Source organism: Nilaparvata lugens, chromosome 5 (assembly GCF_014356525.2).
Source record: "Nilaparvata lugens isolate BPH chromosome 5, ASM1435652v1, whole genome shotgun sequence".
In the NCBI taxonomy this organism is placed as follows: domain Eukaryota; kingdom Metazoa; phylum Arthropoda; class Insecta; order Hemiptera; family Delphacidae; genus Nilaparvata; species Nilaparvata lugens.
Window position 1 is genome coordinate 18,003,979 of NC_052508.1, and position 22,413 is coordinate 18,026,391.

Consider the following 22,413-nt stretch of genomic DNA (forward strand, 5'->3'; position numbering starts at 1 on the left):
TGATTGAAATTTAATAAATCATCATTCTGAAAATTAATCAAATCATTCATCTAAATTCATCTATGTAATCAAATCTACATAATCAATTCATGTATTGGGGAAAATCTTTCAAACAATAGCAAAATTCACTCTTACAACAAAAATGATTACAAAACAAAGCAGAAGAATATAATAAATATTAACTGAGTTAAAAAATGTGTGTGCTAGCAATAAGCTTTACAATATTTATCAATGCAATCAAAATAGAATATTGATTTGAAGCAATGATGGAATAATAGGAACACACAGTGCCATAAATAAATGTAGAATTGGGAAAATCGGTGTGTATTTTAATAACGTACCGTAATTCGTTGTGGCTACTCTACATTTGTTAGGTAGTAGGAATAATTTCCATAGTACCGTACCCTTTCTTGTCTAGAATCTCTCTTATTTATATGACAATACGAACCAGTTCAAGCCATTTCATTTATTTATTGGATAGAGTAAACACACAAAACTTCTTCAATTTCCTAATTTTGTCTTAAATTGATTTCATTTTTTCTTAATTTTGCATTTCCAAGGTCTTCTTAAAATAGACAAATTTAATAATACTTTACTTTAAGAAAAACTTGAAAATCGATTGAACATACCGAAACTAGTTGTTATTTTGTTTTATAAAAAAATCTTCAAAAACAAAAGGGTACTATGTAACTATTTTTCAACTGTGTGTTTTTATTTCATTATGGAATGCTTGTACAATATTAACAGTGACTCCTTGGATTTTTTGAAATAATGAGTTCGAATATAACTTTAAACTTGAATCATACAACTTAAACTTGAATCCTCTGAAACTTTATTAATACATTCCAGAGAATTAAGTCTGGAATAAAAGTCATCAAATGCTACTTTTTTATCAAATCACAACTAACTAGTTTCAAGAAATGAAAATTGTCCCAGGGCTAGTTGCAAGAATAATTCTGTACACTATTACAGTAGCATGGTTTGTGCTTAATAAATTGTATACTACAAAATTAAAAGTGTGAATTTTTCACGATGCAACCAACCTGTGACGTAAGATGCCAATAAGTCATGTACAGAGTTATTGTGGACTTCCATTGCTGATACCCTCATTGAGAATCTGGCACCTGTTCTCTGTTTCTGTTCTTGGATGCTCTTGAAGAGCCACGCTATAGCCATCGGTGTGACTCCTGGACTATCAGGTGTACCAATCATCGTATGCGATTTGCCTGCAATACAATACATTTTTCAATTTGTAATGACTTCTGTGAATTTTTCTTGTGGAAAAGTGAAAAGTTAAAATATCATTCAACACTCATAACTCAGAATATTAAGTTTGTTTTTGGTCCTGCAAAATTATTTCTTTAATATGAGAATATTTCCTATTTTAGTGATGAAAATGTGAAATATTTCTTCTATGTTTGTTTTTGAAGCATCTAAATTTAAAAACCTACTTTGTGAGAATAATTATAAGGACTGAAAATTTTGTGAAGTGAACAACTACAAGACTTGACTTGACCTATTTTGCACTAGGTTAAGGTACCTTTTTTTTCTCTCCCTATCATTTTGATGATGTACTTATTGTATGAATGAATAAAGAATAAAGAATATAGGTGTTGGAGATACACAATGACGAAGTTGTTTCACTTGCATGATTAGAATAATTTGTAATTTTGTTATCTATAGATGATAACTATTCAATAATTTTATGATACATTTTATTTAATTTTACTTGAATAATTTTCATGAAAAAATGCATGTACAAATCAAATCCATTTCTCAAAATGTTCAATAGATAAGAGGTTTTGAAATTTCAAGTCGTTTTCATTCAATATGGATAGGCTACATTTTATTATCAACTAAAATATCTCATTCCCAAACACACTGTTCCTAAAATGAAAAAGTTACAGTGGATTTAATTGTAAATTCAATAACACAGGTTACAAATATTATTATAAGATTCACTTAAAATAGCAACATATAAGGTAGAAATTACATTACGTTTGGCTCATTTTAAAATCAATAACTCAAGTTACAAAATAATATTATCATAAGATTTACTTCGATCTATCAGAACATCTCATAAATAAGATCATTGCTCCCATTCGAACAATGTTGAGAATTTTAAGTGAATCTTAGTATGCTATTATCATAGAGAAACAATAGCATAAGTAGATATCCCATGGTATAGGGTGTTTATGTCGCAACTTCTACTGTTATCTCAAGCTGATAGTTCATGTAATTCTTTCCCGTGAAGCTGTGTGACACTGGTAGTCTCTCATATTGTACCGTTCATACACTCTCATCCCAACAAAACAGTTAAATTCGACAATAATCAACAGTAATCGGCTTGAGATAACAGTAAGAGTTGCGACATAAACTCCCTATACCATGGGATATCTACTTATGCTATTTTTTCTCTATGCTATTATACAGTAGGCTAGTACACCTACTGAGATTCATTTCAATCTCTTTGCATTCCTCATAAATAGCTCAACGCTCCCAATTCAACAGAATTTTTCAATTTGTAGTGAATATTAGTATAGTCATAGAGAAAATATAACATAACATTCTCCCTATGGTATAGTATACTATATTATCAATTATTGTTATAAGTACTCAGTTATCGAAGTATAATTTGACATCTTGTGGGACCGGACTCCCCAGGACTTAACTGAAATTCACTTCAAATTGTCGATTGCTGACAATGGAATGTTGCTGATAAGCTGTCATTTTGAAGTGAATCTCAGTTTATTTAGCACTCACCAAGATTGGGATAGCCGAATCCAAACACGCATCCATCCGACCCAGAGACAACAGCGTGAACAACATCCCCAAGGACTGATGAGCACATATCAATCTGAAAATGAAAACCTCTCCATCATAAACCCGAATTTCTATTCAAACAGATAAGTTCCAATTTGTGTTATGTGTTTTAATCTTATTTCTACGAGTAATACTGACATGAGCCCGTACATCAATCAATCAAAGATTGATGAGAAAGATCCTACAAGACATTTTCCAGTAACTTACAATGCCATAAACAGAAATTCAAGAAGGAGTAGGACATCTATTATGACTTACTCAGATCATCAAATCAATAAAAACTCCAACTTTAAAAACTAAAACTACTACAGAATGTATTAATTATTAGGTCTACACTCTACACGAACTTAATCTAGGATAGAAATGAACTGATCATTAGTCCTAGTACTAGTAACAGTTATATTCAATGAAAAAACTACGAAAGAAAATACACGATCAAAAGCCCACAATAAAATACAGAATATTGTTGAGAGTCAGTAGGTCTAGGCTTAAAGTGGAGCTGTGGAACAGGAACTTCAGAAATCCTTTAATGAAAACCTTTCCATGAAGTGAGACATTTATTATGATTAATTGGAATCATTAATTCATTTTCACAAGCTTTTCACCATGAAGGTGAAGTTTCGTGATTGTCAATACTGATTGATGAAAGATGAATGGGGGTGTCATTGAAAGAGCGGCGAGTTTATTGGACGTGATAGAGTGACAAAAAGGCCGAAAGATGGAAAACAAAGCTTTCCCGGTCTGATAGATGGAAAACATCGCCTAACAAATTACGTGTGGGGTGGAACAGATCTATACAAGCCATCACTCACGAGTCCTGCAAGCATCACACGAGTGCGTGAAAGCGGCTCCATTTGTCAGGAGAAAGAGAAAGAATGAGAGAAAATGAAGAGGAAACATGGGAACAGAGGAAGAAATAACGTGAGAGCAGAGAGGAAAAAACGTGGATGATAATTAATGGAGTGGACTAATCCATCATTTGCCAGGCAGTTGACTACGTAATGGAGTTGGGGTGTTCACAGCGAATGTTGAGGGATAGAAATGTGAAAGCTGTCTCTTGTAATACAGGTGGAACTGAATATTGCAGCATGAAGACTTTTCTACAGTCTACATGGTGATGGTAAGCAACTCACTTTGTGTTTGGAATTTGAGTTTTGTGGAGAAAATATATGTTCATTGTAACGTTGTTCCTAGCTCAAGCAATCAAAATTGCAACATTCACTGAAATGTACAGTAATAGACATTTACATTTATAGAATTGATTTTGTTTGTTACGTAACTAAAGTCGTTTCTCCCCTTAAGTCTTGTATCAATATTCTATGTCCTGTTTGCATGTACATCCATTGAATTTGATCGGCTTATAATGACGTCTTCACATTGTCTCTAGATTCGTTTTTTGGTTATCCTAGTATTGCTTCCGATAGATGACATCATTCTAAGTAAGTCGATTTAATTTTACAGACGAATGTGCAACACGGAATAAATCGTGAGATAGTCCTAAACTTTCATCTATCACCCACATATATGTTGATATTATGCAGCGAGGAGCTATAAAATCCAACAAAAAATATTGTATGAAACTTTTATGAACTAATTCTTGTTCGCAAGCACCCTCTCCAATTAAAGATAGTCAGAGAGAACACAAAAATACAATATCTTTGAATGTCGACTATTGAAGGAATCGAGAAGGGTTAGGTAGAATCCCTTCAACTCCAGAACCGACTCATTTTTTTTCTTGAAATTGAAATTTATTGCAATTTATTTCAAATTTATTTGATTGGATATCATTGAATACTGCCCTGAATAACGGGAGAGCTCGCAGTCATGATTTTTCAAAATCACAAGAAGTCATGATGATATCCAAAATCCAAACATCTTAATACAAAACATGGTTGGTGATTTATTTTTTACAGCATTCATATAAGTATTTAAACTATTGGGCTGTGATCTTGACAATAGGTAATATCTATTGTCATGATCACAATCCAATAGAGACAGCTGTTTTGTCCAATTGAATGATCTTTTTTGACGAGATTCAGCTACTGAGTTGTTGGTTTACGCATTAGTTTTGAGTTTTTAGAGCGATCGAGTTCGTATTGATCATTATTTTTGTTAGTAGCATTACAGCACGATGCACAGGAGCTACTTTGTTGCATTACCTTGGAGTCTCAGTTACCTGCAACTTCAGTAGTTGCATTACCTGGAAGTTCTAAGCTGGATTCGACAACAGTGAACAATGACAGTGTGGACAATTAGAATATAATTTCTACGATTTCTAATTGGATTATTCCCTCTTAGAACGGTAAATTGGGTATGAATAATACCAATAGAACTCATAGGTATTATATTTTTGTAATGACTTTAGATGTTCTTCCTACAAGGATTAGGCAATTTGCCTGTTCAGACTTCAAACTCACCATCACATCCATCTTTTACGTGGTCTGCCCACACTTTTCCTCCCAACCGGGTTATTATACAACATGACTGCCCTTGGAATCCTGTCGCTCTCCATCCTTTGAACATGATCTTTCCAGTTTTGCCGATTTTCTTCAATCTTCTGCCATATGGAGATTATTATCTCCCCTTGTGCACCCTTTTACTGCTATTAAAAACCGTATTTCGGCAGCCTGTAACCTACTCCATTCTTTCTTCTGAGATATCCAAGATTCAGAGCCATATAAGAGCGTTGGAATAGCCATAACCTTATAGAATTTAAGTTTTGTCTCTCTCCAGGCTCCAAGTCCTATTTATTGTTCGACAATGGATCGGAATCTATTAAATTTCACATTCAAGTCTTGGTCCATTTCATAGGTTATATCACAGCCCAAATCTTTAAAGAATCGTTGTAATGATGCCTAATCCTTGTAGGAAGACGACGACGACGATTTTAGATGTTACTGTCACTGTTGTGTTCGAATCCAGCGTTTGCTACCTTTGACTTCAGTTGTAACATTACCTGATGGTCTCAGTTACCTTTGACTTTGGTTGTTACATTACCTGGGAGTCTTCATCAGTGAAGATGGCGTCGAAAGCGAACATTTTGGGAGCGTTTACTCCGAGCAGTCGGTCCTCGGGCGGGGCAGCCGTGCTGGCAGCTGAGGGGGGCGAAGGCTCCATCAGGGTCACCTGCTTCTTCCGCTTGTCCAGGCTCAGGAACGCTTGTCCATCCTTGCCCTGGCTTGGCTCTTTCGATAACCTCAGAGTTACCTTCACCTAGGCAACACAAATGCTTCATTTCAATTAGGTACTTATGGTAAGAATAGGGAATGAAGAAAGAGAACACGAAATATCGGAGATTAGCAAAAAGAACATACAATGGTTAAATACATACATACAATAGTTTCAAAGACACGATGATATTCATTAATGAATTGAGGCTCTATACAATACGACAGTAATTGTTATAATAATTGAAAAAATAAATAAATTGTCGATAATAAATTAAAATTATGAAGAGTTGTAAAAATGAACGGTACACAGAAAATCATATAAAATCGAATAGAAGCCTACAATTATTTATTCATTTTATCTTTCTCTCGAGTTGTGAAATTGGAAGATACTGAAAAAGACATTGGAAAATCATAAAAAATCTAATGGAATAAAGAATCTAATAGAATTGATACAAATAAATTTTATTTTCTGTCACGTAATCAATGTCAGAGGTACTAATTAAACACGATGGAAATGCATCAGAAATCATGGAATAGCGTTGATAAACGCTTGGATTCATAAATAGCAAATTATACAGGTCCAAAGATCTATAATACACTCCCACAGGATCTTAGAAACACTACTGACCCAAACATGTTTAAAGGATTGTTAAAAACAATTAATTGATGATGCATATTGCTCTATTGACGAGTTTATGTAGCGCTGAATAATCTGTCTTCGAAATATTCTCTGTATATTTTTATGTTTTTTCCACCTTTTACGTTCTGCGACTCATATCCTGGCTCATGTGTAACCTTATCTAAATTTGGGAGAGAAATAGCACAAGGTTGCATTATTTTTCCTTTCCCAATCATTTTGATGATGTACGTATTGTTTACATGAATAAAGAATAAAGAATTCCAGTTTTTCATGGGATATTATTATAAATTGAATTGAGCATAATCATTTTTCCAATTCATAATATTTCAATGTTTTGTAATAGAATTTCAAGTGATAAAGTACACAAAAAACAACATGTAACAACAAGAATCAAACCGCTATTTCAAAGCACGGAACAAGAAACTGTAAGCATCACAAAACGACCAACAAGAACAGAATAACAGGATAACAGGATAGCCTCTTGAGTCAATAGAAAAATTCATGAACACTACTCTTCTCACCTTGACTTAGATTTACTACCGTGCGAAACAGTGGTCTCAGAGCTGATATCTTATGGAAAATCATCAGACCTCAAACTGCTTCAATAGGCATGAGAAACGTGAGGGGAGGAACCCCACTCAAATTTGTCGGTAGCTACGATTGAAAATGAATGGAAAGATTGCATGATTTGTTGATGCATGATTCTCTGGTTCAGGTGATGAATAAGCAATCCGCGAACCTGTTCTGGGAGATTACTGGGCTATTTGATTCAATTTTGTTACGATGGATTAACGATAATTTATAGCTGGGTACTCAACTGTGCTCATTGAATACAACATTATATTTTATTCCGCTACTGGCTTAGCACAGAATAAAACTGGAGAACGTCAGGAGTGCGTGATATTTAAACCTCTAGAATTCCCACATAATGTACTGTGTGTGAGGGTTCGTGAATATATTATTCTGTGCGTGAGCATTCCTCCGTGTGTGAATGTATCTTGTATTATAATTCCACTAGGAAATTTATTTTAAACCGAACATAAAAGTAACACTCGCAGTAGGACTAGCTCTTACTGGTTCTATAAAAGCGGACTCTCAAACTAGCATGATCATGAATATAAAATAGTATTTCCATGCGCTTGATTACAGGAATCTTGAATAGTCATAAAATGTATTCGACAAATCACCCCGACTGTTAACAAAAAATCACATTCAGAGGTTTATTGAACATGCGGAGCCCGATAAGAATTTTCTTGAACACGCATTCTAAGATAACAATTCTCTCGATTTCCTAATTAACCAACTCATTTTAATGGGAAAACAGCGAAAAACAAGTTGCTGAGAAATATTTCATGTGTTAGCAGCTTATTAAAATATATTTTCAACTTACATGCCTGCACAAAGCACACATCTATATACTCACTTCTCACTCTATAAATTTTATGCATTTATAAGAGAACGTACTCCTGTAATATCTATGAAAAACTATACTCAAATCTCTGTAAAACTAGCAGCAATGTCAAGGTTTATTGTAAAAATTTGTTTGACATTTATGAAACATCACTTACTCACCACGTCTTGCGATTAAATTGGCAGATATGACTTCCAGTCAATTTCAGTTTAACCCCGTTCATTTTAATTGTTCACAGTGCCATTTAATCAAAACAATTTATGAAATTTGTGATAACCCTTTCATAAAGTCCGCACTCCCTACCGCTTGCTATAATGGGAGTAATTAACACCCCTTTCATACTTTCCTACCTCTCTCCCGACCATTACTTAAACCTTGCCTCCATAAATATTGCGCTACATCGCATTAATTACTGTCAACATTTCGGAAGAAGTAGTGAGAGTTAATAACAACCAAAGAGAGTCTAACATACAAAATCAATCTGAATATGGATTTCACGATCCATAATTTGATCATTATGGAATTGAATAATATATATTAATTCCATCTATTATAAAATAGTATCAGTCGAATAATACATTGATACTCAAATTTCCCTCTCAACTCAATCTCTCGTCCAACTTGTTGATTGTTACATCATAATTTTTTGTAATCATTACTACATCAATATTAATCTCGCATATCGTGTTTGCATTTCTACAGATCTGATGACAATACAGCTAAAATTAATATAGCCAGTTTAATACTACAACAGAGAATTCACTACCCTGCTATCGTGATATCCACCTCAAACAATCACCATCAGCCTTATCACTTCCACAACATCAACGCTTTCCATTGAAATAATGCTGACTGTTTGAAATGAATCTCACAACAGGTTATTCGCTTCCCTCCTATCGGACCTCTGACGATTGTAGTCCTGTCTCATTCCCAGTGCAGACCAACAATGACCACTTCTGACATCTTTCTCGCATTGTCTCTTGATTCTTCCCCTAAAACCGAAATGGGACAGGAAAGCAGAGGACCAGATTATCCACCCCTACAATACACATCACTGTCAGTAAAACTTATAGATAACACCTATAGGCTCACATTTGAACTGGTGCTGAAAGAGTGAAGTGAATCGGGGTGGTGGCAATTAGATGCGATTGTCCACTCGACTCGCCGGGAATGAGTGGCACTTTGGCAAAGTAGTCACGTGACTGGCTGGCGTTGTGTGAGGAGAGCCTATCGGAAATTATTTTCAAGTTCACCGCTGAAGAACCAAGTACGAGGTCTGGCGGTGGTGGAATGTCGGTTGTAATGGATAGGGAAAAGGTGAGAAGTAGAGAAGTAGGTGGAGGGAAATGATGGGGAGGGGAATAGAGAGAGGGAGGATAAAGAAAGAGGTGGAAAGGAAAATGATGGAAAGGAGAAATAGATAGGAGAAGACAGTGAGATGAAGGTAGGAAGAAGATGATGGGGAGGTGGAATAGAGAAAGAGAGGATAAAGAAAGAGGTGGAGAGGAAAATGATGGGAAGGAGAAGTAGATGGGAGAAGACGGTGAGAAGGTGGTGGGAAGGAAATTATGGGGGGGGAATAGAGAAAGGGAGGAATAAGAAAGAGGTGGAAGGAAAATGATGGGAAGGAGAAATAGATAAGAGAAGACAGTGAGATGAAGGTAGGAAGGAGATGATGGGGAGGTGGAATAGAGAAAGAGAGGATAAAGAAAGAGGTGAGAGGAAAATGATGGGAAGGAGAAGTAGATGGGAGAAGACGGTGAGAAGGTGGTGGGAAGGAAATTATGGGGGGGGAATAGAGAAAGGGAGGAATAAGAAAGAGGTGGAAAGGAAAATGATGGGAAGGAGAAATAGATAAGAGAAGACAGTGAGATGAAGGTAGGAAGGAGATGATGGGGAGGTGGAATAGAGAAAGAGAGAATAAAGGAAGAGGTGGAGAGGAAAATGATGGGAAGGAGAAGTAGATGGGAGAAGACGGTGAGAAGGTGGTGGGGAGGAAATTATGGGTAGGAGGAGTAGAAGGAAGAAGAGGAGAGGTATTGAGGGAGAGGAGTGAAGGACAAGGAAGAAAGGATTGAGATAGTGGTCGAAAGAGAGAGAAGGTGGTTGGTTCTTCAACCCTTGGTCATCCACGTGGCGTACTTGGAAGGACTGCACTTTTTTGAGATGGAGTTTTAAGAGCAAACCAATGACACAAGAGGAAAAAGGTGGTGAAGAAGAAAGAGAAGAAGTTGTAGTAATGACGTGTTGTGGAGAGAAGAGGAGGAAGGAGGAGAAAAAGTACGAGCATATTGATTACGATATAATAGAATAGAATAACTTTTTTACTTTGATGATGAGGAAGAGGAGGAGAGAAAGGAGTAGAAAAAGATATGGAAGAGAAGAGGTAGGAGGGTAGAAATGAAAAATAAAAGAAGGAGGTGGAGTAGCAGAAGTGGGAGGAAGTGACGAGAAGGGGGAGGAGGAGAAAGAAGAGGAGAAGGAGGAAGAGAAGGAGGTGAAGGAGAATGATGAAGAGAAGTGAAATTAGCAAAAGGCAGAGGAGGGAGAAGAGAAGAATTGGAATTAGGTGATGTATTAAAAGTTGGGAATGAGAATGATTCTGAAGAGAAGGATGTGGAGAAAAAGCAGGAAATTGTGGAGAAGAAGAGAATCAAAAAGAAGGATTGAAAAAACAAAATGAAGCAGAATGGATCGAAGTAAGAGGAGTAGAAGGAATTTTTCAATAAAAGAGGATGAATAATGAGGAAGGAAGATCAGAGAAATATAAAATAAGGCGGGGGTGAAATGAAGAGAAGAAGAGATAACCAATAGAAATGAGAAAGGAAATTGGACGAAAAAGGAGAAGAAGAATAATTAAAATATGGAAAACATCGAAATGGGAAAAATCAAAAAGAATTGAAGGAAGAGCAGGAGAAATTTAGGGAAAAGAGGAGAAACGTGGAGAAAAATGTACAGTGGAGCTCTTTAGAGAATTTCGGAAGAGGACATCACGTATAAGAGGAAAATAATGCGGGGAAAGAAGAAAGTATAAGCAAAGGGTTCCCCGCCGGACAGCATTCGTGGAGGAATAGGAAGGGGAGGGAGAAAAGGACACGAGAAAAGGAGGAAAGAAAAGGAGACATTCGGATTGATTTTGCAAATTGGATGAAGAGAACTGCCACCACCGCGGCAACACAAGCACCTCCACACAGCCACAGACCCTCAAAGTATTCTCAAAAGAAACGAAACACGTGACCTGGGCCCCTAGAGTGACGTCACAACAACCCTACAACATGTGCTTCGGTGAATATGGGAAGGTAGGCAAATAACTGGCCACCTAGAAAAGTCAGAAATAATAATTCTGACCGATATTGAGTTTATTTGAAATGTTTCTGGGAGCCTATGACCTAAGGATAGTAGGGTAGCACCTAATCACATAGAACTGCAGTATGAAAGCTGTATAAAAGCCGTAAATATAGATGGTGCTTCGATAGTTTTTTTTATAAACGATAATCTATCTCCATTGAATGAAACTACTCCATAAATGTGTAGCTATATGAGAGCAGCGGCCTGTTTCATTTAAATTTGGAAGTCTTGTGAGGTGTTGTGTTGACTGAGTCCAAGCATATCCTATAGGAGGCTATCTATTCTATTCTCTCTAGTCTTCTCACGAAAAAACTAGTAGTTCTGTGAACAGTAGACCTCACGAAGTTATAAACCATAGCCTTCTCTAATAATTATTTCCCATCAGAGTAAATTCTGTCCTGTCCTGTCGGCGGGATATCGATTTGAAAACGACTATTAGCTGTTTGGGTTGAAGTATCGAAAATGCTTATCTGTTGAAAACAACAACTATCATCAAAAGCTGACTGAGTTGAAGGCTGAGTAGGGTCTGGAGAAAATTTTATGTTACTAAATTGCATGCGTAATTGCATGCAATTCTCGACAGCTGATACATTAATGAATGATGAATTCTATGAATAATTAATTCTATAGCCTGGTTTCAACGGTAATATTGGCGTATGAAGGAGGATCCTTTTCCTTCTAAGAAATAATATCCTTAGAATGCAAAATTCCAAAAAATCATAAATATACGTCGACACACAATTCAAAAAAGGAAATATTACCTGTCAAATTTGATTAAAATCTATATTGCAGCTTTTTGCCATAAATGCGGAACCAATACGAACATACTTAAGAGAAAAAGCAAAACCATCGACTTGAAATCTAGTCCCCACTTCCCTCGGCCTTCTATAGTTTTATGTGAATTGGTTCGATTTTGTCATAGTTCTTAGTACGGGCGCAAATATAATGAAAAAGGCTCTTCGTGGTCATTTTTGAGTAACAGCCGAGAATATGTCTCAATTTCTTCGTTAGGTCTACATAAAGGTGCGTACAGACTTTCGCTCTGCTCCGCAACCGAACGTCACTCGAGCAGAGCGCTTGATGATCGACCGGGGAGCAAGAGTGGTTCGACCGGGGAACGCGAGAAGATCTAACATCTTCCGTAACGTTCATGATGGGTGCGACTGCAGGTCGGGGGCATAGCGACTGCGGTACGATGGAGGAACGAGGGCGGAACGAGGGCGGTACGAGGGCGGAGCGTGCTCGGTGCGGGTTGGAAGCGCGTATATGTGTACGCAGCTTTATAAGGATCGTGATGATAATAAGTCGAAATCACAGGCAAACACCTCGAAAATTCATCATCTTGCTTTCGAGGTGTTAGCCTGTGATTTCGACTTATCATCACGATCCTTATTATACAATGTATTCTACACCTTTTCCAATTTTATTTGAGAAAGTATCAGTTAATTTGAGAAAGTACCACAGTGTTAGCTGATTTATGATGGATAATTCTACAGTCTGATTTTTACGGTAATATTGGCATTAGAAGGATACTCCTTTTTCTTCTGTATTATCCTTAAAATGAAAAATTTCAAAAAACCTTATATATACGTCGACGCGAAATTCCAAAAGATACAATTACATTACAAATTCCAATAGATCTATTACAGCGTTTCGCTGTAAATGCGTAACATATTAATTAGAACTCACAAACCCAAAAATCAGATTGTAGAGTTAGAAATCGCCAACTTTCGAAGCCAACAGAATTTGATTGGAAAACTGTAGTGACTGGAAGTCATCATACCTGTCACATACCTGTCAAGTTTCATGAAGATCTATTACAGCGTTTCGCTGTAAATGCGTAACATATTAATTAGAACTCAGAAACCCAAAAATCAGAATGTAGAGTAGAAATCGCCAACTTCCGAAGCCAACAGAATTTGATTGGAAAACTGTAGTGACTGGAAGTCATCATCAACAGTCGACGAAAACCAATCAAAGCTTACTTTCAAATTCTTCCACTCGGAATTCTATTAGGTCTGTGTCATGAACTTTTCCGCTTCAAATGCGATCCGGTTTAAATTGGAAATCGCAGAAGAGTAATGAAATCAGACGGAGTTCACTAACGAAACACGAGCTCAGTGGGATCATCACCGAAACTCACCTCCAATTCCAATCTCAACTTTATTTTCCCGATACTTTTTTGCTTAACTCAGCGGTTTATCTTATTGTGATCATATAAAAATTTCGATGAGCACCTCATATTAGTAAAATATCTTGCGAGCCTGCTTCGTTTACCTTTAAAGCGCTGAGAAGTCTTTGTACCTTGGACTTATATAGGATGACCTAATAAAAATCAGGTAAGTATATTCAATTTTCAACTTTGATTATTAAATTCTACAGTTGTGATCGCGAAATGTGTTTTGGACCTCCAAACTCCTCCAGTTTTTCAAATCAAAACGATTAAAGCGTTCTTATCATCTTCAAACCCTCATGATGAAAATTGATGAAATTCATAACATGAAATTATTTCACGCCCTGAATTATCGGATGGTTTCAAATATACTTGCTTATCGAAGAAGTTCTGGAATTTCTATTGTTCATTCATTTGAGATTTAGAATTCTTACTGGATGACTGGATAATTGATAATTCAATGAAACTACAATAATAATTATAATTGACCAATTGATCACAATGGTGTAGTATATACGATTAAATCAAGAACATAATAAACGAACGGATCTATTAAGAAGTACATTACTGTATCTCTTATTACCTGCAAATCATTATTTCTGTCAAATGAGAATTCTTCGGATGGAAAGTCGTATCGATTACTGTCCATTGAGATGGAACGTCGCAATATTCTTGACCACAACTTATATGAATTTCAATAATTTTACTCATATATTCAAAAAACGTCATTCATAATACTGTTTAAGAAAGATACTGATACAGATTTGTTTAATCTCTCTAACTTTTAAATGATTTCAAAGGGAAGTTTAGTTTTTCTGAACCCTACAATTATAGATGAATTGTTTATCACTTCCCCAGCTTTTTCATGCAAAACAGTGCATTGTACATCAATAGAGGGAAGCATATCATGGAGTGCTCATCAGTGAGATATCTACTGTCGCAAGAGAGCGAACTCCAAAATTATATGAAGGAGAAGAAAAGGAATTGGGCTGGAGGTAATTACCCGGGCCAAAAAGGCCGTAGGTGACTTCGCCCGAGATTCGACAGTTCGATAAATAAATTGGAGGGAAGCGTGTAATGAAAGGAGCAGTTTCAGTGACTTTCAACTTTTTAATGGTAATTTTAATCTTTGCCATATCGGAGTGCGGAACGGAGAACGCTCTGAACTTAATCTTAAGACACCCTGGGGAGAGCTCTCCCCCCCCCAAAGAATTTCCCCTTCCATTCGATTCTCTTCAACTTTACCTTTACCTTCTCTTCCTGTTTTACCTTCTTCTTAAGATCCACCATTAGCCAGCTCACCTGTTCGTTGCTAACAGTAACTGCAGCTATTTCCAAAAGTGATCCCACCAGGCTGAAGCATCAAGCTTTAGAGTTAATGTAGGTTGGCTGAAGATTTGGAAAAACAATGTTTTCTGGAAGGCTTTGTTGAGAAGATTGGATGATTTCTGTTGTAGTTTTTGCTGAGTTTTGAAATTCCAATATTTGTATTTGATTTTATATTCGTTAGGTAGTTTTGAAACAAATAAGGGAAATAGAGTTACTGAAGAATAATTATTTCAAATATACAATGAAAGCTATATAAATAGAACTGAGGACTTCTGCTACTGCAAAAAGTAACCGAAGAATTAAAAAGCAAAAGGAAATTTGAAGAAAGGAACTGTCCAAAAACTAGTTATGAGAAACTAGTACTAAACTAGTACTAGAAAATGGAGTAACCAAGTAACTCTGAAACTTTGCTATAAATGTTCCCATTCACAGTAACATTTCTCACATGGTATAAGGAACACACAGCTCGATAAACACTGTAGATGTTAAATCAAATTTGAATAAATTTCCCATATTTTCACATCAACTATACCAATGCTTTTGATACCATCTTTTTATTATTCAATGAAAATAAAATACTGAATCACAGTTACTATTGTTCTAGCAGAGTTGTTAATGATGATAATAATTATATTTCAATACCAATAATTTTCAATGATATGTTTTGTGAGTTGAATGGATTTACTCATAGTTCGATAAAATTGAATATAGTATCATAATGAGAGAAAATCATGAGAGTTTGAAGAGTGTCAATCATGGGAGTTTGAAGAATCAATAACATTCACGATCTCAACTTTGACTGATACCTGAGTATCACAACCATTCCTTGGAAGCATCTCGATAAAACTTGAAGTAATGGAATGAGATATCTCAATGTTGTGATACATTCAAGTCAGTTGATTATAATGAAGGTGAGATTCTTTCCTATTCCTATAATATATCTCATACATCACAACAATCCATGTCCACGATAGCACGACTCTCCACTGGGACTCGACAATGGAATTAGGAAATGTAATATTTCTGTCATGTAAATGTGAGGTGTGTTTTAGCCTATGTAGGCACCTCCATTTCTCATTCAAAGCTTGGTTTCCCTCAACCCGGAAATTGTGGTGCGGTAATTCAGAACCCAGTATCATTGGGGGAAAAGTCACTGACTCTGAATTTGCATTTATATAAGATTATAGGAAAGAGAAGTTAGAGGGAAGAAAAGGTGAAGGACTACACAAGTAAACAAGCAATTGAGAAACAAAGCTACAAATAAATAGAGTGAGAGAGTGAATAATGTCCGTCTGAGAAAAACTGAGGTGAGAAGCTTCGAGGGTAAGAGATGGAAATACTGAAGAGTCTCACTGGAGAAAAGTAAAGAAAGAATAACAGAGGGATAACAATGGTAGACCCAATTCAAGAATGGATCACAAGGATATATTGAGGAATGGAACAAACATGAGACACACAGGAGACAGAGAAAATGAGTCCTAGTATTTGCTGAAGGGAGTGAGAAAGAGTGACTGAGAAGCCTGAACCTCCTAAGATCCAGTTGATACTCGGTCTCATTGAGCTCACTCGTCACGATTTCAAGAAATAAGAAAGTTTCTTGCCGACTTGGAATGAGAGAAGGATCAGTTATTAATTTTTCATGAGTGCTGAAGATACATTTCCTACTTTGGGAGATATTTCGATATGCAGACTAAAGATGGTTGAAGTTTGGAATGGAATCCGATGATAAAAATTTCAGAGATGGGAAATTAATAAGTTTGCAAGTTTTGATCAAGAAATGAGAGTTCCTCCATATAATTCAGTGTTCAAATTTGAACACATGATCAACATGTTGAATGGGACATGATGAAAAATGACTTTTAGCTCGTCACTAGAATAAGTGGAAGGATGAGTTTCTTCATATTAAATCACAATAATTATTTTTCTATTGACACTTTATAATTATGAAGCCAGAGTGAAAAATTCAATCTGGTACATTTTATACTCTTTGCAAGAAGAAGTGAGTTGGATTCAATCAATCATTCAACATGAACCAGCGCTCTTCATATCGATAACGTTTCACTCCCATACAAACCACAATATGCTTTATTTGAGTACAACTTCCTTGATTTGTGAGAATTTCGAGTCTGGAGTAAATCTCAATCATACAGAGTATGTGATACGTAGAAATATCAATATTATCAATGCAGATGAGATGTTGGGTACTCATATTCATATTAATAGCCAATTATTTTTTGAAATACGGAATTATGGAATAATAATGAAATTAGGCTGAGTACAGATCATGTATTTTACTGGAGAATTGAAGTACGCTCCATGAATTTTTCTCGGTAGAGGAAAAATCCATTCCTAAGCTTTTTTCCATGAAATACGGCAAAATTCATTCATGAGAAGATAATTAACAAACTAGTATCACAAAGCATTGCTTGATATATGTGTTGTTATATCATTCATGTTGCATGAGTTGTTTGTCGGCAAAGAATCACAACATAAAAATCTGGTGTGGCACACTCACACAACTTTCCTTGCCGTTATGAAAATTTATCACCTGACGCTAGTGTACAGGCGCATCTCAAGTCTACTATTCAAAGATCTGCCAGCTGGTGACAGCACAATAACGCTGGAGACACACGAAGTCTGCTATCTCTTCATAGTGAATGATTTAATAGAATCAACAGTTGCCAACCGTTTGCATTATTGAATAAACACATTTTCTCCTATTTCGATCTTATTTCCAATTTTAGGTGAAAATGTCACTGAACATTAATTGTAGAGATTTTTATGCTCAATCTTTTCCACTTGAATTTTTTTGTTTGAATTGTATCTGAAGCCTGATAATTGGGAATCGAAAATCACACTTTGCATTGATGGGGCGGAGCGCCTGAAATTTTTACAGATATGGGACTTGTGGCAGTTGATAGAGCTTATCAATGACTATTCCAGGTATAAATTTGATCAAAATCGTTGGAGCCGTTTTCGAGAAAATCGCGAAAAACCCTGTTTTTGATAACATTTTCGCCATTTTAGCCGCCATCTTGAATTGGATTTGATCGAAATTGTTCGTGTCGGATCCTTATAGTGTAAGAACCTCACGTTCCAAATTTCAAGTCTTTCCGTTTACTGGGAGATGAGATATCGTATACACAGACGCACATACACACACACACACACACACACACACACACACACACACACACACACACACACACACACACACACACACACACACACACACACACACACACACACACACACACACACACACACACACACAGAGAGAGAGAGAGAGAGAGAGAGACCAATACCCTAAAACCACTTTTTTGGACTCAGTGGACCTTGAAACGTATAGAAATTTAGAAATTGGTACCTTAATTTTTTTCGGAAAGCAATACATTCCTTACCTATGGTAATAGGGCAAGGAAAGTAAAAATATGATAACTGTCAGCATTCCCATGAGTTTAATTGAATTTAATTTGATTTAACTTTGATTTGTTTCAACAACAAATTTCAACAGCATTCAAGCTGCTATCAACGCAAAAAAGTTACATCAACTAAAGACAAACTCCAAAACTCAAGTGAATCTCAGGTTAATTGATAGCCGAGGGCTTTCTATTGCTAATAGGACTGACTCGTCAGCGTCGATTAAATCTGCAAGCCACGACTGGAGGGCGCATGCGTCAAGAGTTGAGGTTATGTCAATTATTGCGTGGGAAACATGTCGACGTACCTTTGTGCTTTGTTCGGGGGCAGAGAGAGAAAGAGAGATAGTGTGAGAGGGAGTGTGGGTGTGGAAGAGAGAGAGTGAACATCACACAGCTTGGAGCCAAATAACATTCGGGGTTGATGTTCTAGAAACCTATTTACTTTGGACATTGCAGACTCCAACTCAGACTTGCCTTGAACTTTGGTTGATAGATATGGTTGCAGGGGTTGTATAGAGTAGTAGTGGTAGAGTACGAACGAGAATCTTGACAGAAGTGTAAGGTAGGAAGGGGTGAGAGTTGAAATACAGGAGCGGGAATACGATTGTCGAGATTCCACAAACGGAAGCCTCTTGCCTACAACTGCATTCATCTCCGCTGTTCATTAAAGAGAAATGCTATGAGAAGTTTTAGAAGTGTGCTGCTATGGAAGCGCCTCATTGTTTGTTTCGCTGCGTTAATGTTTGTTGGTGCTTCTGCTTACTGGTGGTTGGTAATGGAATCAACAGGAATATATGAGGAGGACAAAAGATGGAACCTACTTGTAACAGAAGGATTAAGAGGATCGGGATGGTAGAGAAACTGGAAACCTCAAAACAAACAATCATATGAGTAAGATGGGGAAAATCAACGATGTGGTATCTGAATGAAAAAGGAAATAGACCTTACAAGGAGAAGTGTAAGGAAGATAGAAAGATGGATCATAACCACAGAATGAACAAGAGAAGAGAATAGATGAATTATAAATATTAGAGGAAGACAGTATGGGAGAACTTTCCCTAGGACCATAGTGAACTGGAGTGAAGAGTAATGAGAAAGGAAATAAGGAGAATAGAGAAATTGGAAACGATGAGAATGTACAATAATACTGAAGATATGGAGGTAACATAATGAACAAGAGGATATGGAAAACAGAGAAAATGGAAGACTTGAAATGGAGAAATGAGAATTAAAAATAGACAAAATAGTAACCTGCAGAATAAATAACACTTCGAGAGAGATGGTAGGATAGGAATTAACTTTGCAACATAATGAGAAGAATAGAGAATAATAAACAAGAGAATAGGAAAAATATGGAGAAAGTGGAAACCACCAAATATACAAAGGAATATAAAAAGGAAATAGTAAGATAAGTTGGTAACAGAATAAACAAAGTAATTGAAGAAAGAGGAAAACGTGGAGTATAGAATGATACAGACTTAAAAGAGGGATAGTGGATAGAGTCCACCCTAGTAACAGAATGAACAAAAGCAGACAATATGGAAGATAGAGAAAATTGGTGAATTCAGACTAAACAATACTTCGAGAAGGATGGAGCAATAGAACTTAACCTTGTAACATTATTAACAAGACTAGAGAATAGAGGAAACCTTGTTTAGAGAAAATTGATGAATTCCAAGTAAACAATATTATAAGAGAAAGACAGAAAGATAACAAAGATAACCATGTAAGATGAAGAACAGAAAAGGTAGAGGAAAGTGGAAAATTTCATTGTAACCCCTTGCTTGGACAAATGAAACAAACGCTCTCTATTGCTGTGAATTGGCGAGCATCTCTGGCTATGCAAAACAAGGCCTTATGAATAACTAGTAGCCACCCACCGCAACTGGGAGTAATTGATTGGGGGTGGCTTCCAAATATACACACCTCCCCTCACTCACTCTCTCTCGATCTCTCTCACCCCTCCACCACCACCCGCCAGAACCAACGTGTTGCATTTGCCAAGATGAATAATTTCATTGCCAGCTGTGTATACTACCGCTTTCAGCGTATTAATTAAAACTGAAATAGGTAAAGGACAATTGATTAATCAAATTTATTACTCATCGACTATTGAGTTCATTCTGATATCATTTTATCATCACATCATTTATTATGTTTCGATTGCTTAATGACGATGTGGTGACCTATTGTCCCGAATTCTTCAGTGATATCCAAGTTATTCATACAGTGTTGAGGTGTTCACTTTCTTGGTAAGGACTACTCTACTCAATAAAAATGGAAGTACCTTTTTTCAACTCCATCTCATTCCACTCACTTACTTGAAAATGACATTAAAAATCAAAACATGTTGTGAGAAATGGGAAAAGAGTACTTTGATTTTTTATTTTATGTAAGTATTAAGGTGTAATGAAACAATCACTCTTCGATTAGCTTAGCTGGTCAATGAACAAATAATAAAGATAATTTAATTTGACAAGTTCTGACTCACTAAACTCATTTGATGGCTTCCCCTGAAAAAAATCTAGTATTCTCTCCCCTAACTCAAGTTGATTGTTTAAAATGACTTCAAGTTGTTGATAATCCCTGTTCTCATCAAGTCTCAATCAAGTGAATGAGATCACGTCTGGCAAGCTTCAAGCTTCGTCGTGAAAGAATTCAAGCACTTCCAAGCGGATGCCGTGCAAAGGCGAACGATTTGGAGGAGATTTACACAGATAGAGATTTAGTGCAGTTGGAAAGCCCTTATCGTTTACACTTACTCCCGGGCAGGGCTGCAATTCCTTTCGATCGCTTTTACGGCTTCAACACCGGCCATTAAATGGGTTTCTTCAATTCACAGTAGTTTCGATTCTAAGTCAAATCGAGTTCTAGGAAATAAAAATACTGACTGGAATGCATGCTCTTCATGCGATTTAGAATTTCAGCGCAACATAGAGAGAATCTATGCTCGATCGATTTATATCATACAATCGAAATATACAACCTGTGAAAACATCATGCATTGAATAGTTTTGCATATAAGTTTCACATTACTTCATTCCAATAATAATAAGCGGACCTACGAAACCGATGAGCTATCTTGGTTACCTATTGATACACGAAAATCAAATACCCCATTCAGAATATACAGCTGAAATGTCACAGAAACTCACTATCCTTGTATGTATCATAAGATTACACAGATATACACATTCCACAACACAATAATACAAAAATTCATAATACTTGCAATTGCTTAGACTTGTTTGTTTTGTTTTTCGAAATATAATAGCCACAACATAATATGATTCAAATAACAATAATCAATCATACAAGCATACTGACAATACAAATGCCTAGCTGAAGGTGACAATGATAAACTGTCACTAAACTGCGCCACAACAGTTTTCCAAAATACCTTGGTGTTACCCTTGAAAGGACACTCTCCTTCAATCAACACATCAAAAACATGGTAGCCAAGGTGAAGACGTGGAATAATTTGATACAAAAATTATGTGGCACCTCATGGGGCTCATCTCCATCAACTCTGAGGTGCTCAAGCCTTGGTTTGGTGTATTCTGCTGCCGAGTATTGTGCTTCATCCTGGATGAACAGCTACCACATTAAGTTGTTGGATGTGCAACTTAACAACACAGTGTGCATTATCACTGGAGCCCTGAGAACAACACCAGTACCCTGGCTACATGTTCTTAGTGGGATACCACCACCCAATCTGCGCAGATGTCAGGCCCTCCTGCGACTGCAGAACAGGATATGCTCCAGCCAGCAGCTTCCAATTCATGAGGATATCCCAAACCTGAATATGAGGAACCTCAAATCAAGAAGGCCAACAATAAAGCTGGCAGAGCGCCTCAAGAGTGAGAATTTTTGTCTGATGGAGAGATGGAGAGAGGATATGATAGAATAGAGAAAATAGGATACTCATAACCCTCAAAGCTCAAACTAAAATCACCATCACGAAATGACAGTTAATCAATATTTCTCGAAAAAACCATCATCCATTTCCGATAAGATAACCAACTCAGCTCAAATGACACACTCTTCTTTGAAGTTGAAACGGTACGAGACATCATTAAAAAAGTATTAGCTGATGT

The 22,413-nt window shown here is 36.5% G+C and overlaps 1 protein-coding gene across 5 annotated transcripts in view; it reads right to left on the reverse strand.

The window, feature by feature from the left end:
* LOC111056267 (kinesin-like protein CG14535) overlaps positions 1-22,413 on the reverse strand; it is a 172,420-nt gene that overhangs the window by 31,283 nt on the left and 118,724 nt on the right. For all 5 annotated transcript variants that reach the window (XM_039427801.1, XM_039427805.1, XM_039427804.1 and 2 more), the window contains 3 exons: positions 5,821-6,036; positions 2,764-2,857; positions 1,044-1,226 (listed from right to left, as the gene is read on the reverse strand). In XM_039427801.1, the coding sequence (XP_039283735.1) occupies positions 1,044-1,226; positions 2,764-2,857; positions 5,821-6,036 (493 nt within the window). The remainder of the gene's footprint in view (positions 1-1,043; positions 1,227-2,763; positions 2,858-5,820; positions 6,037-22,413) is intronic.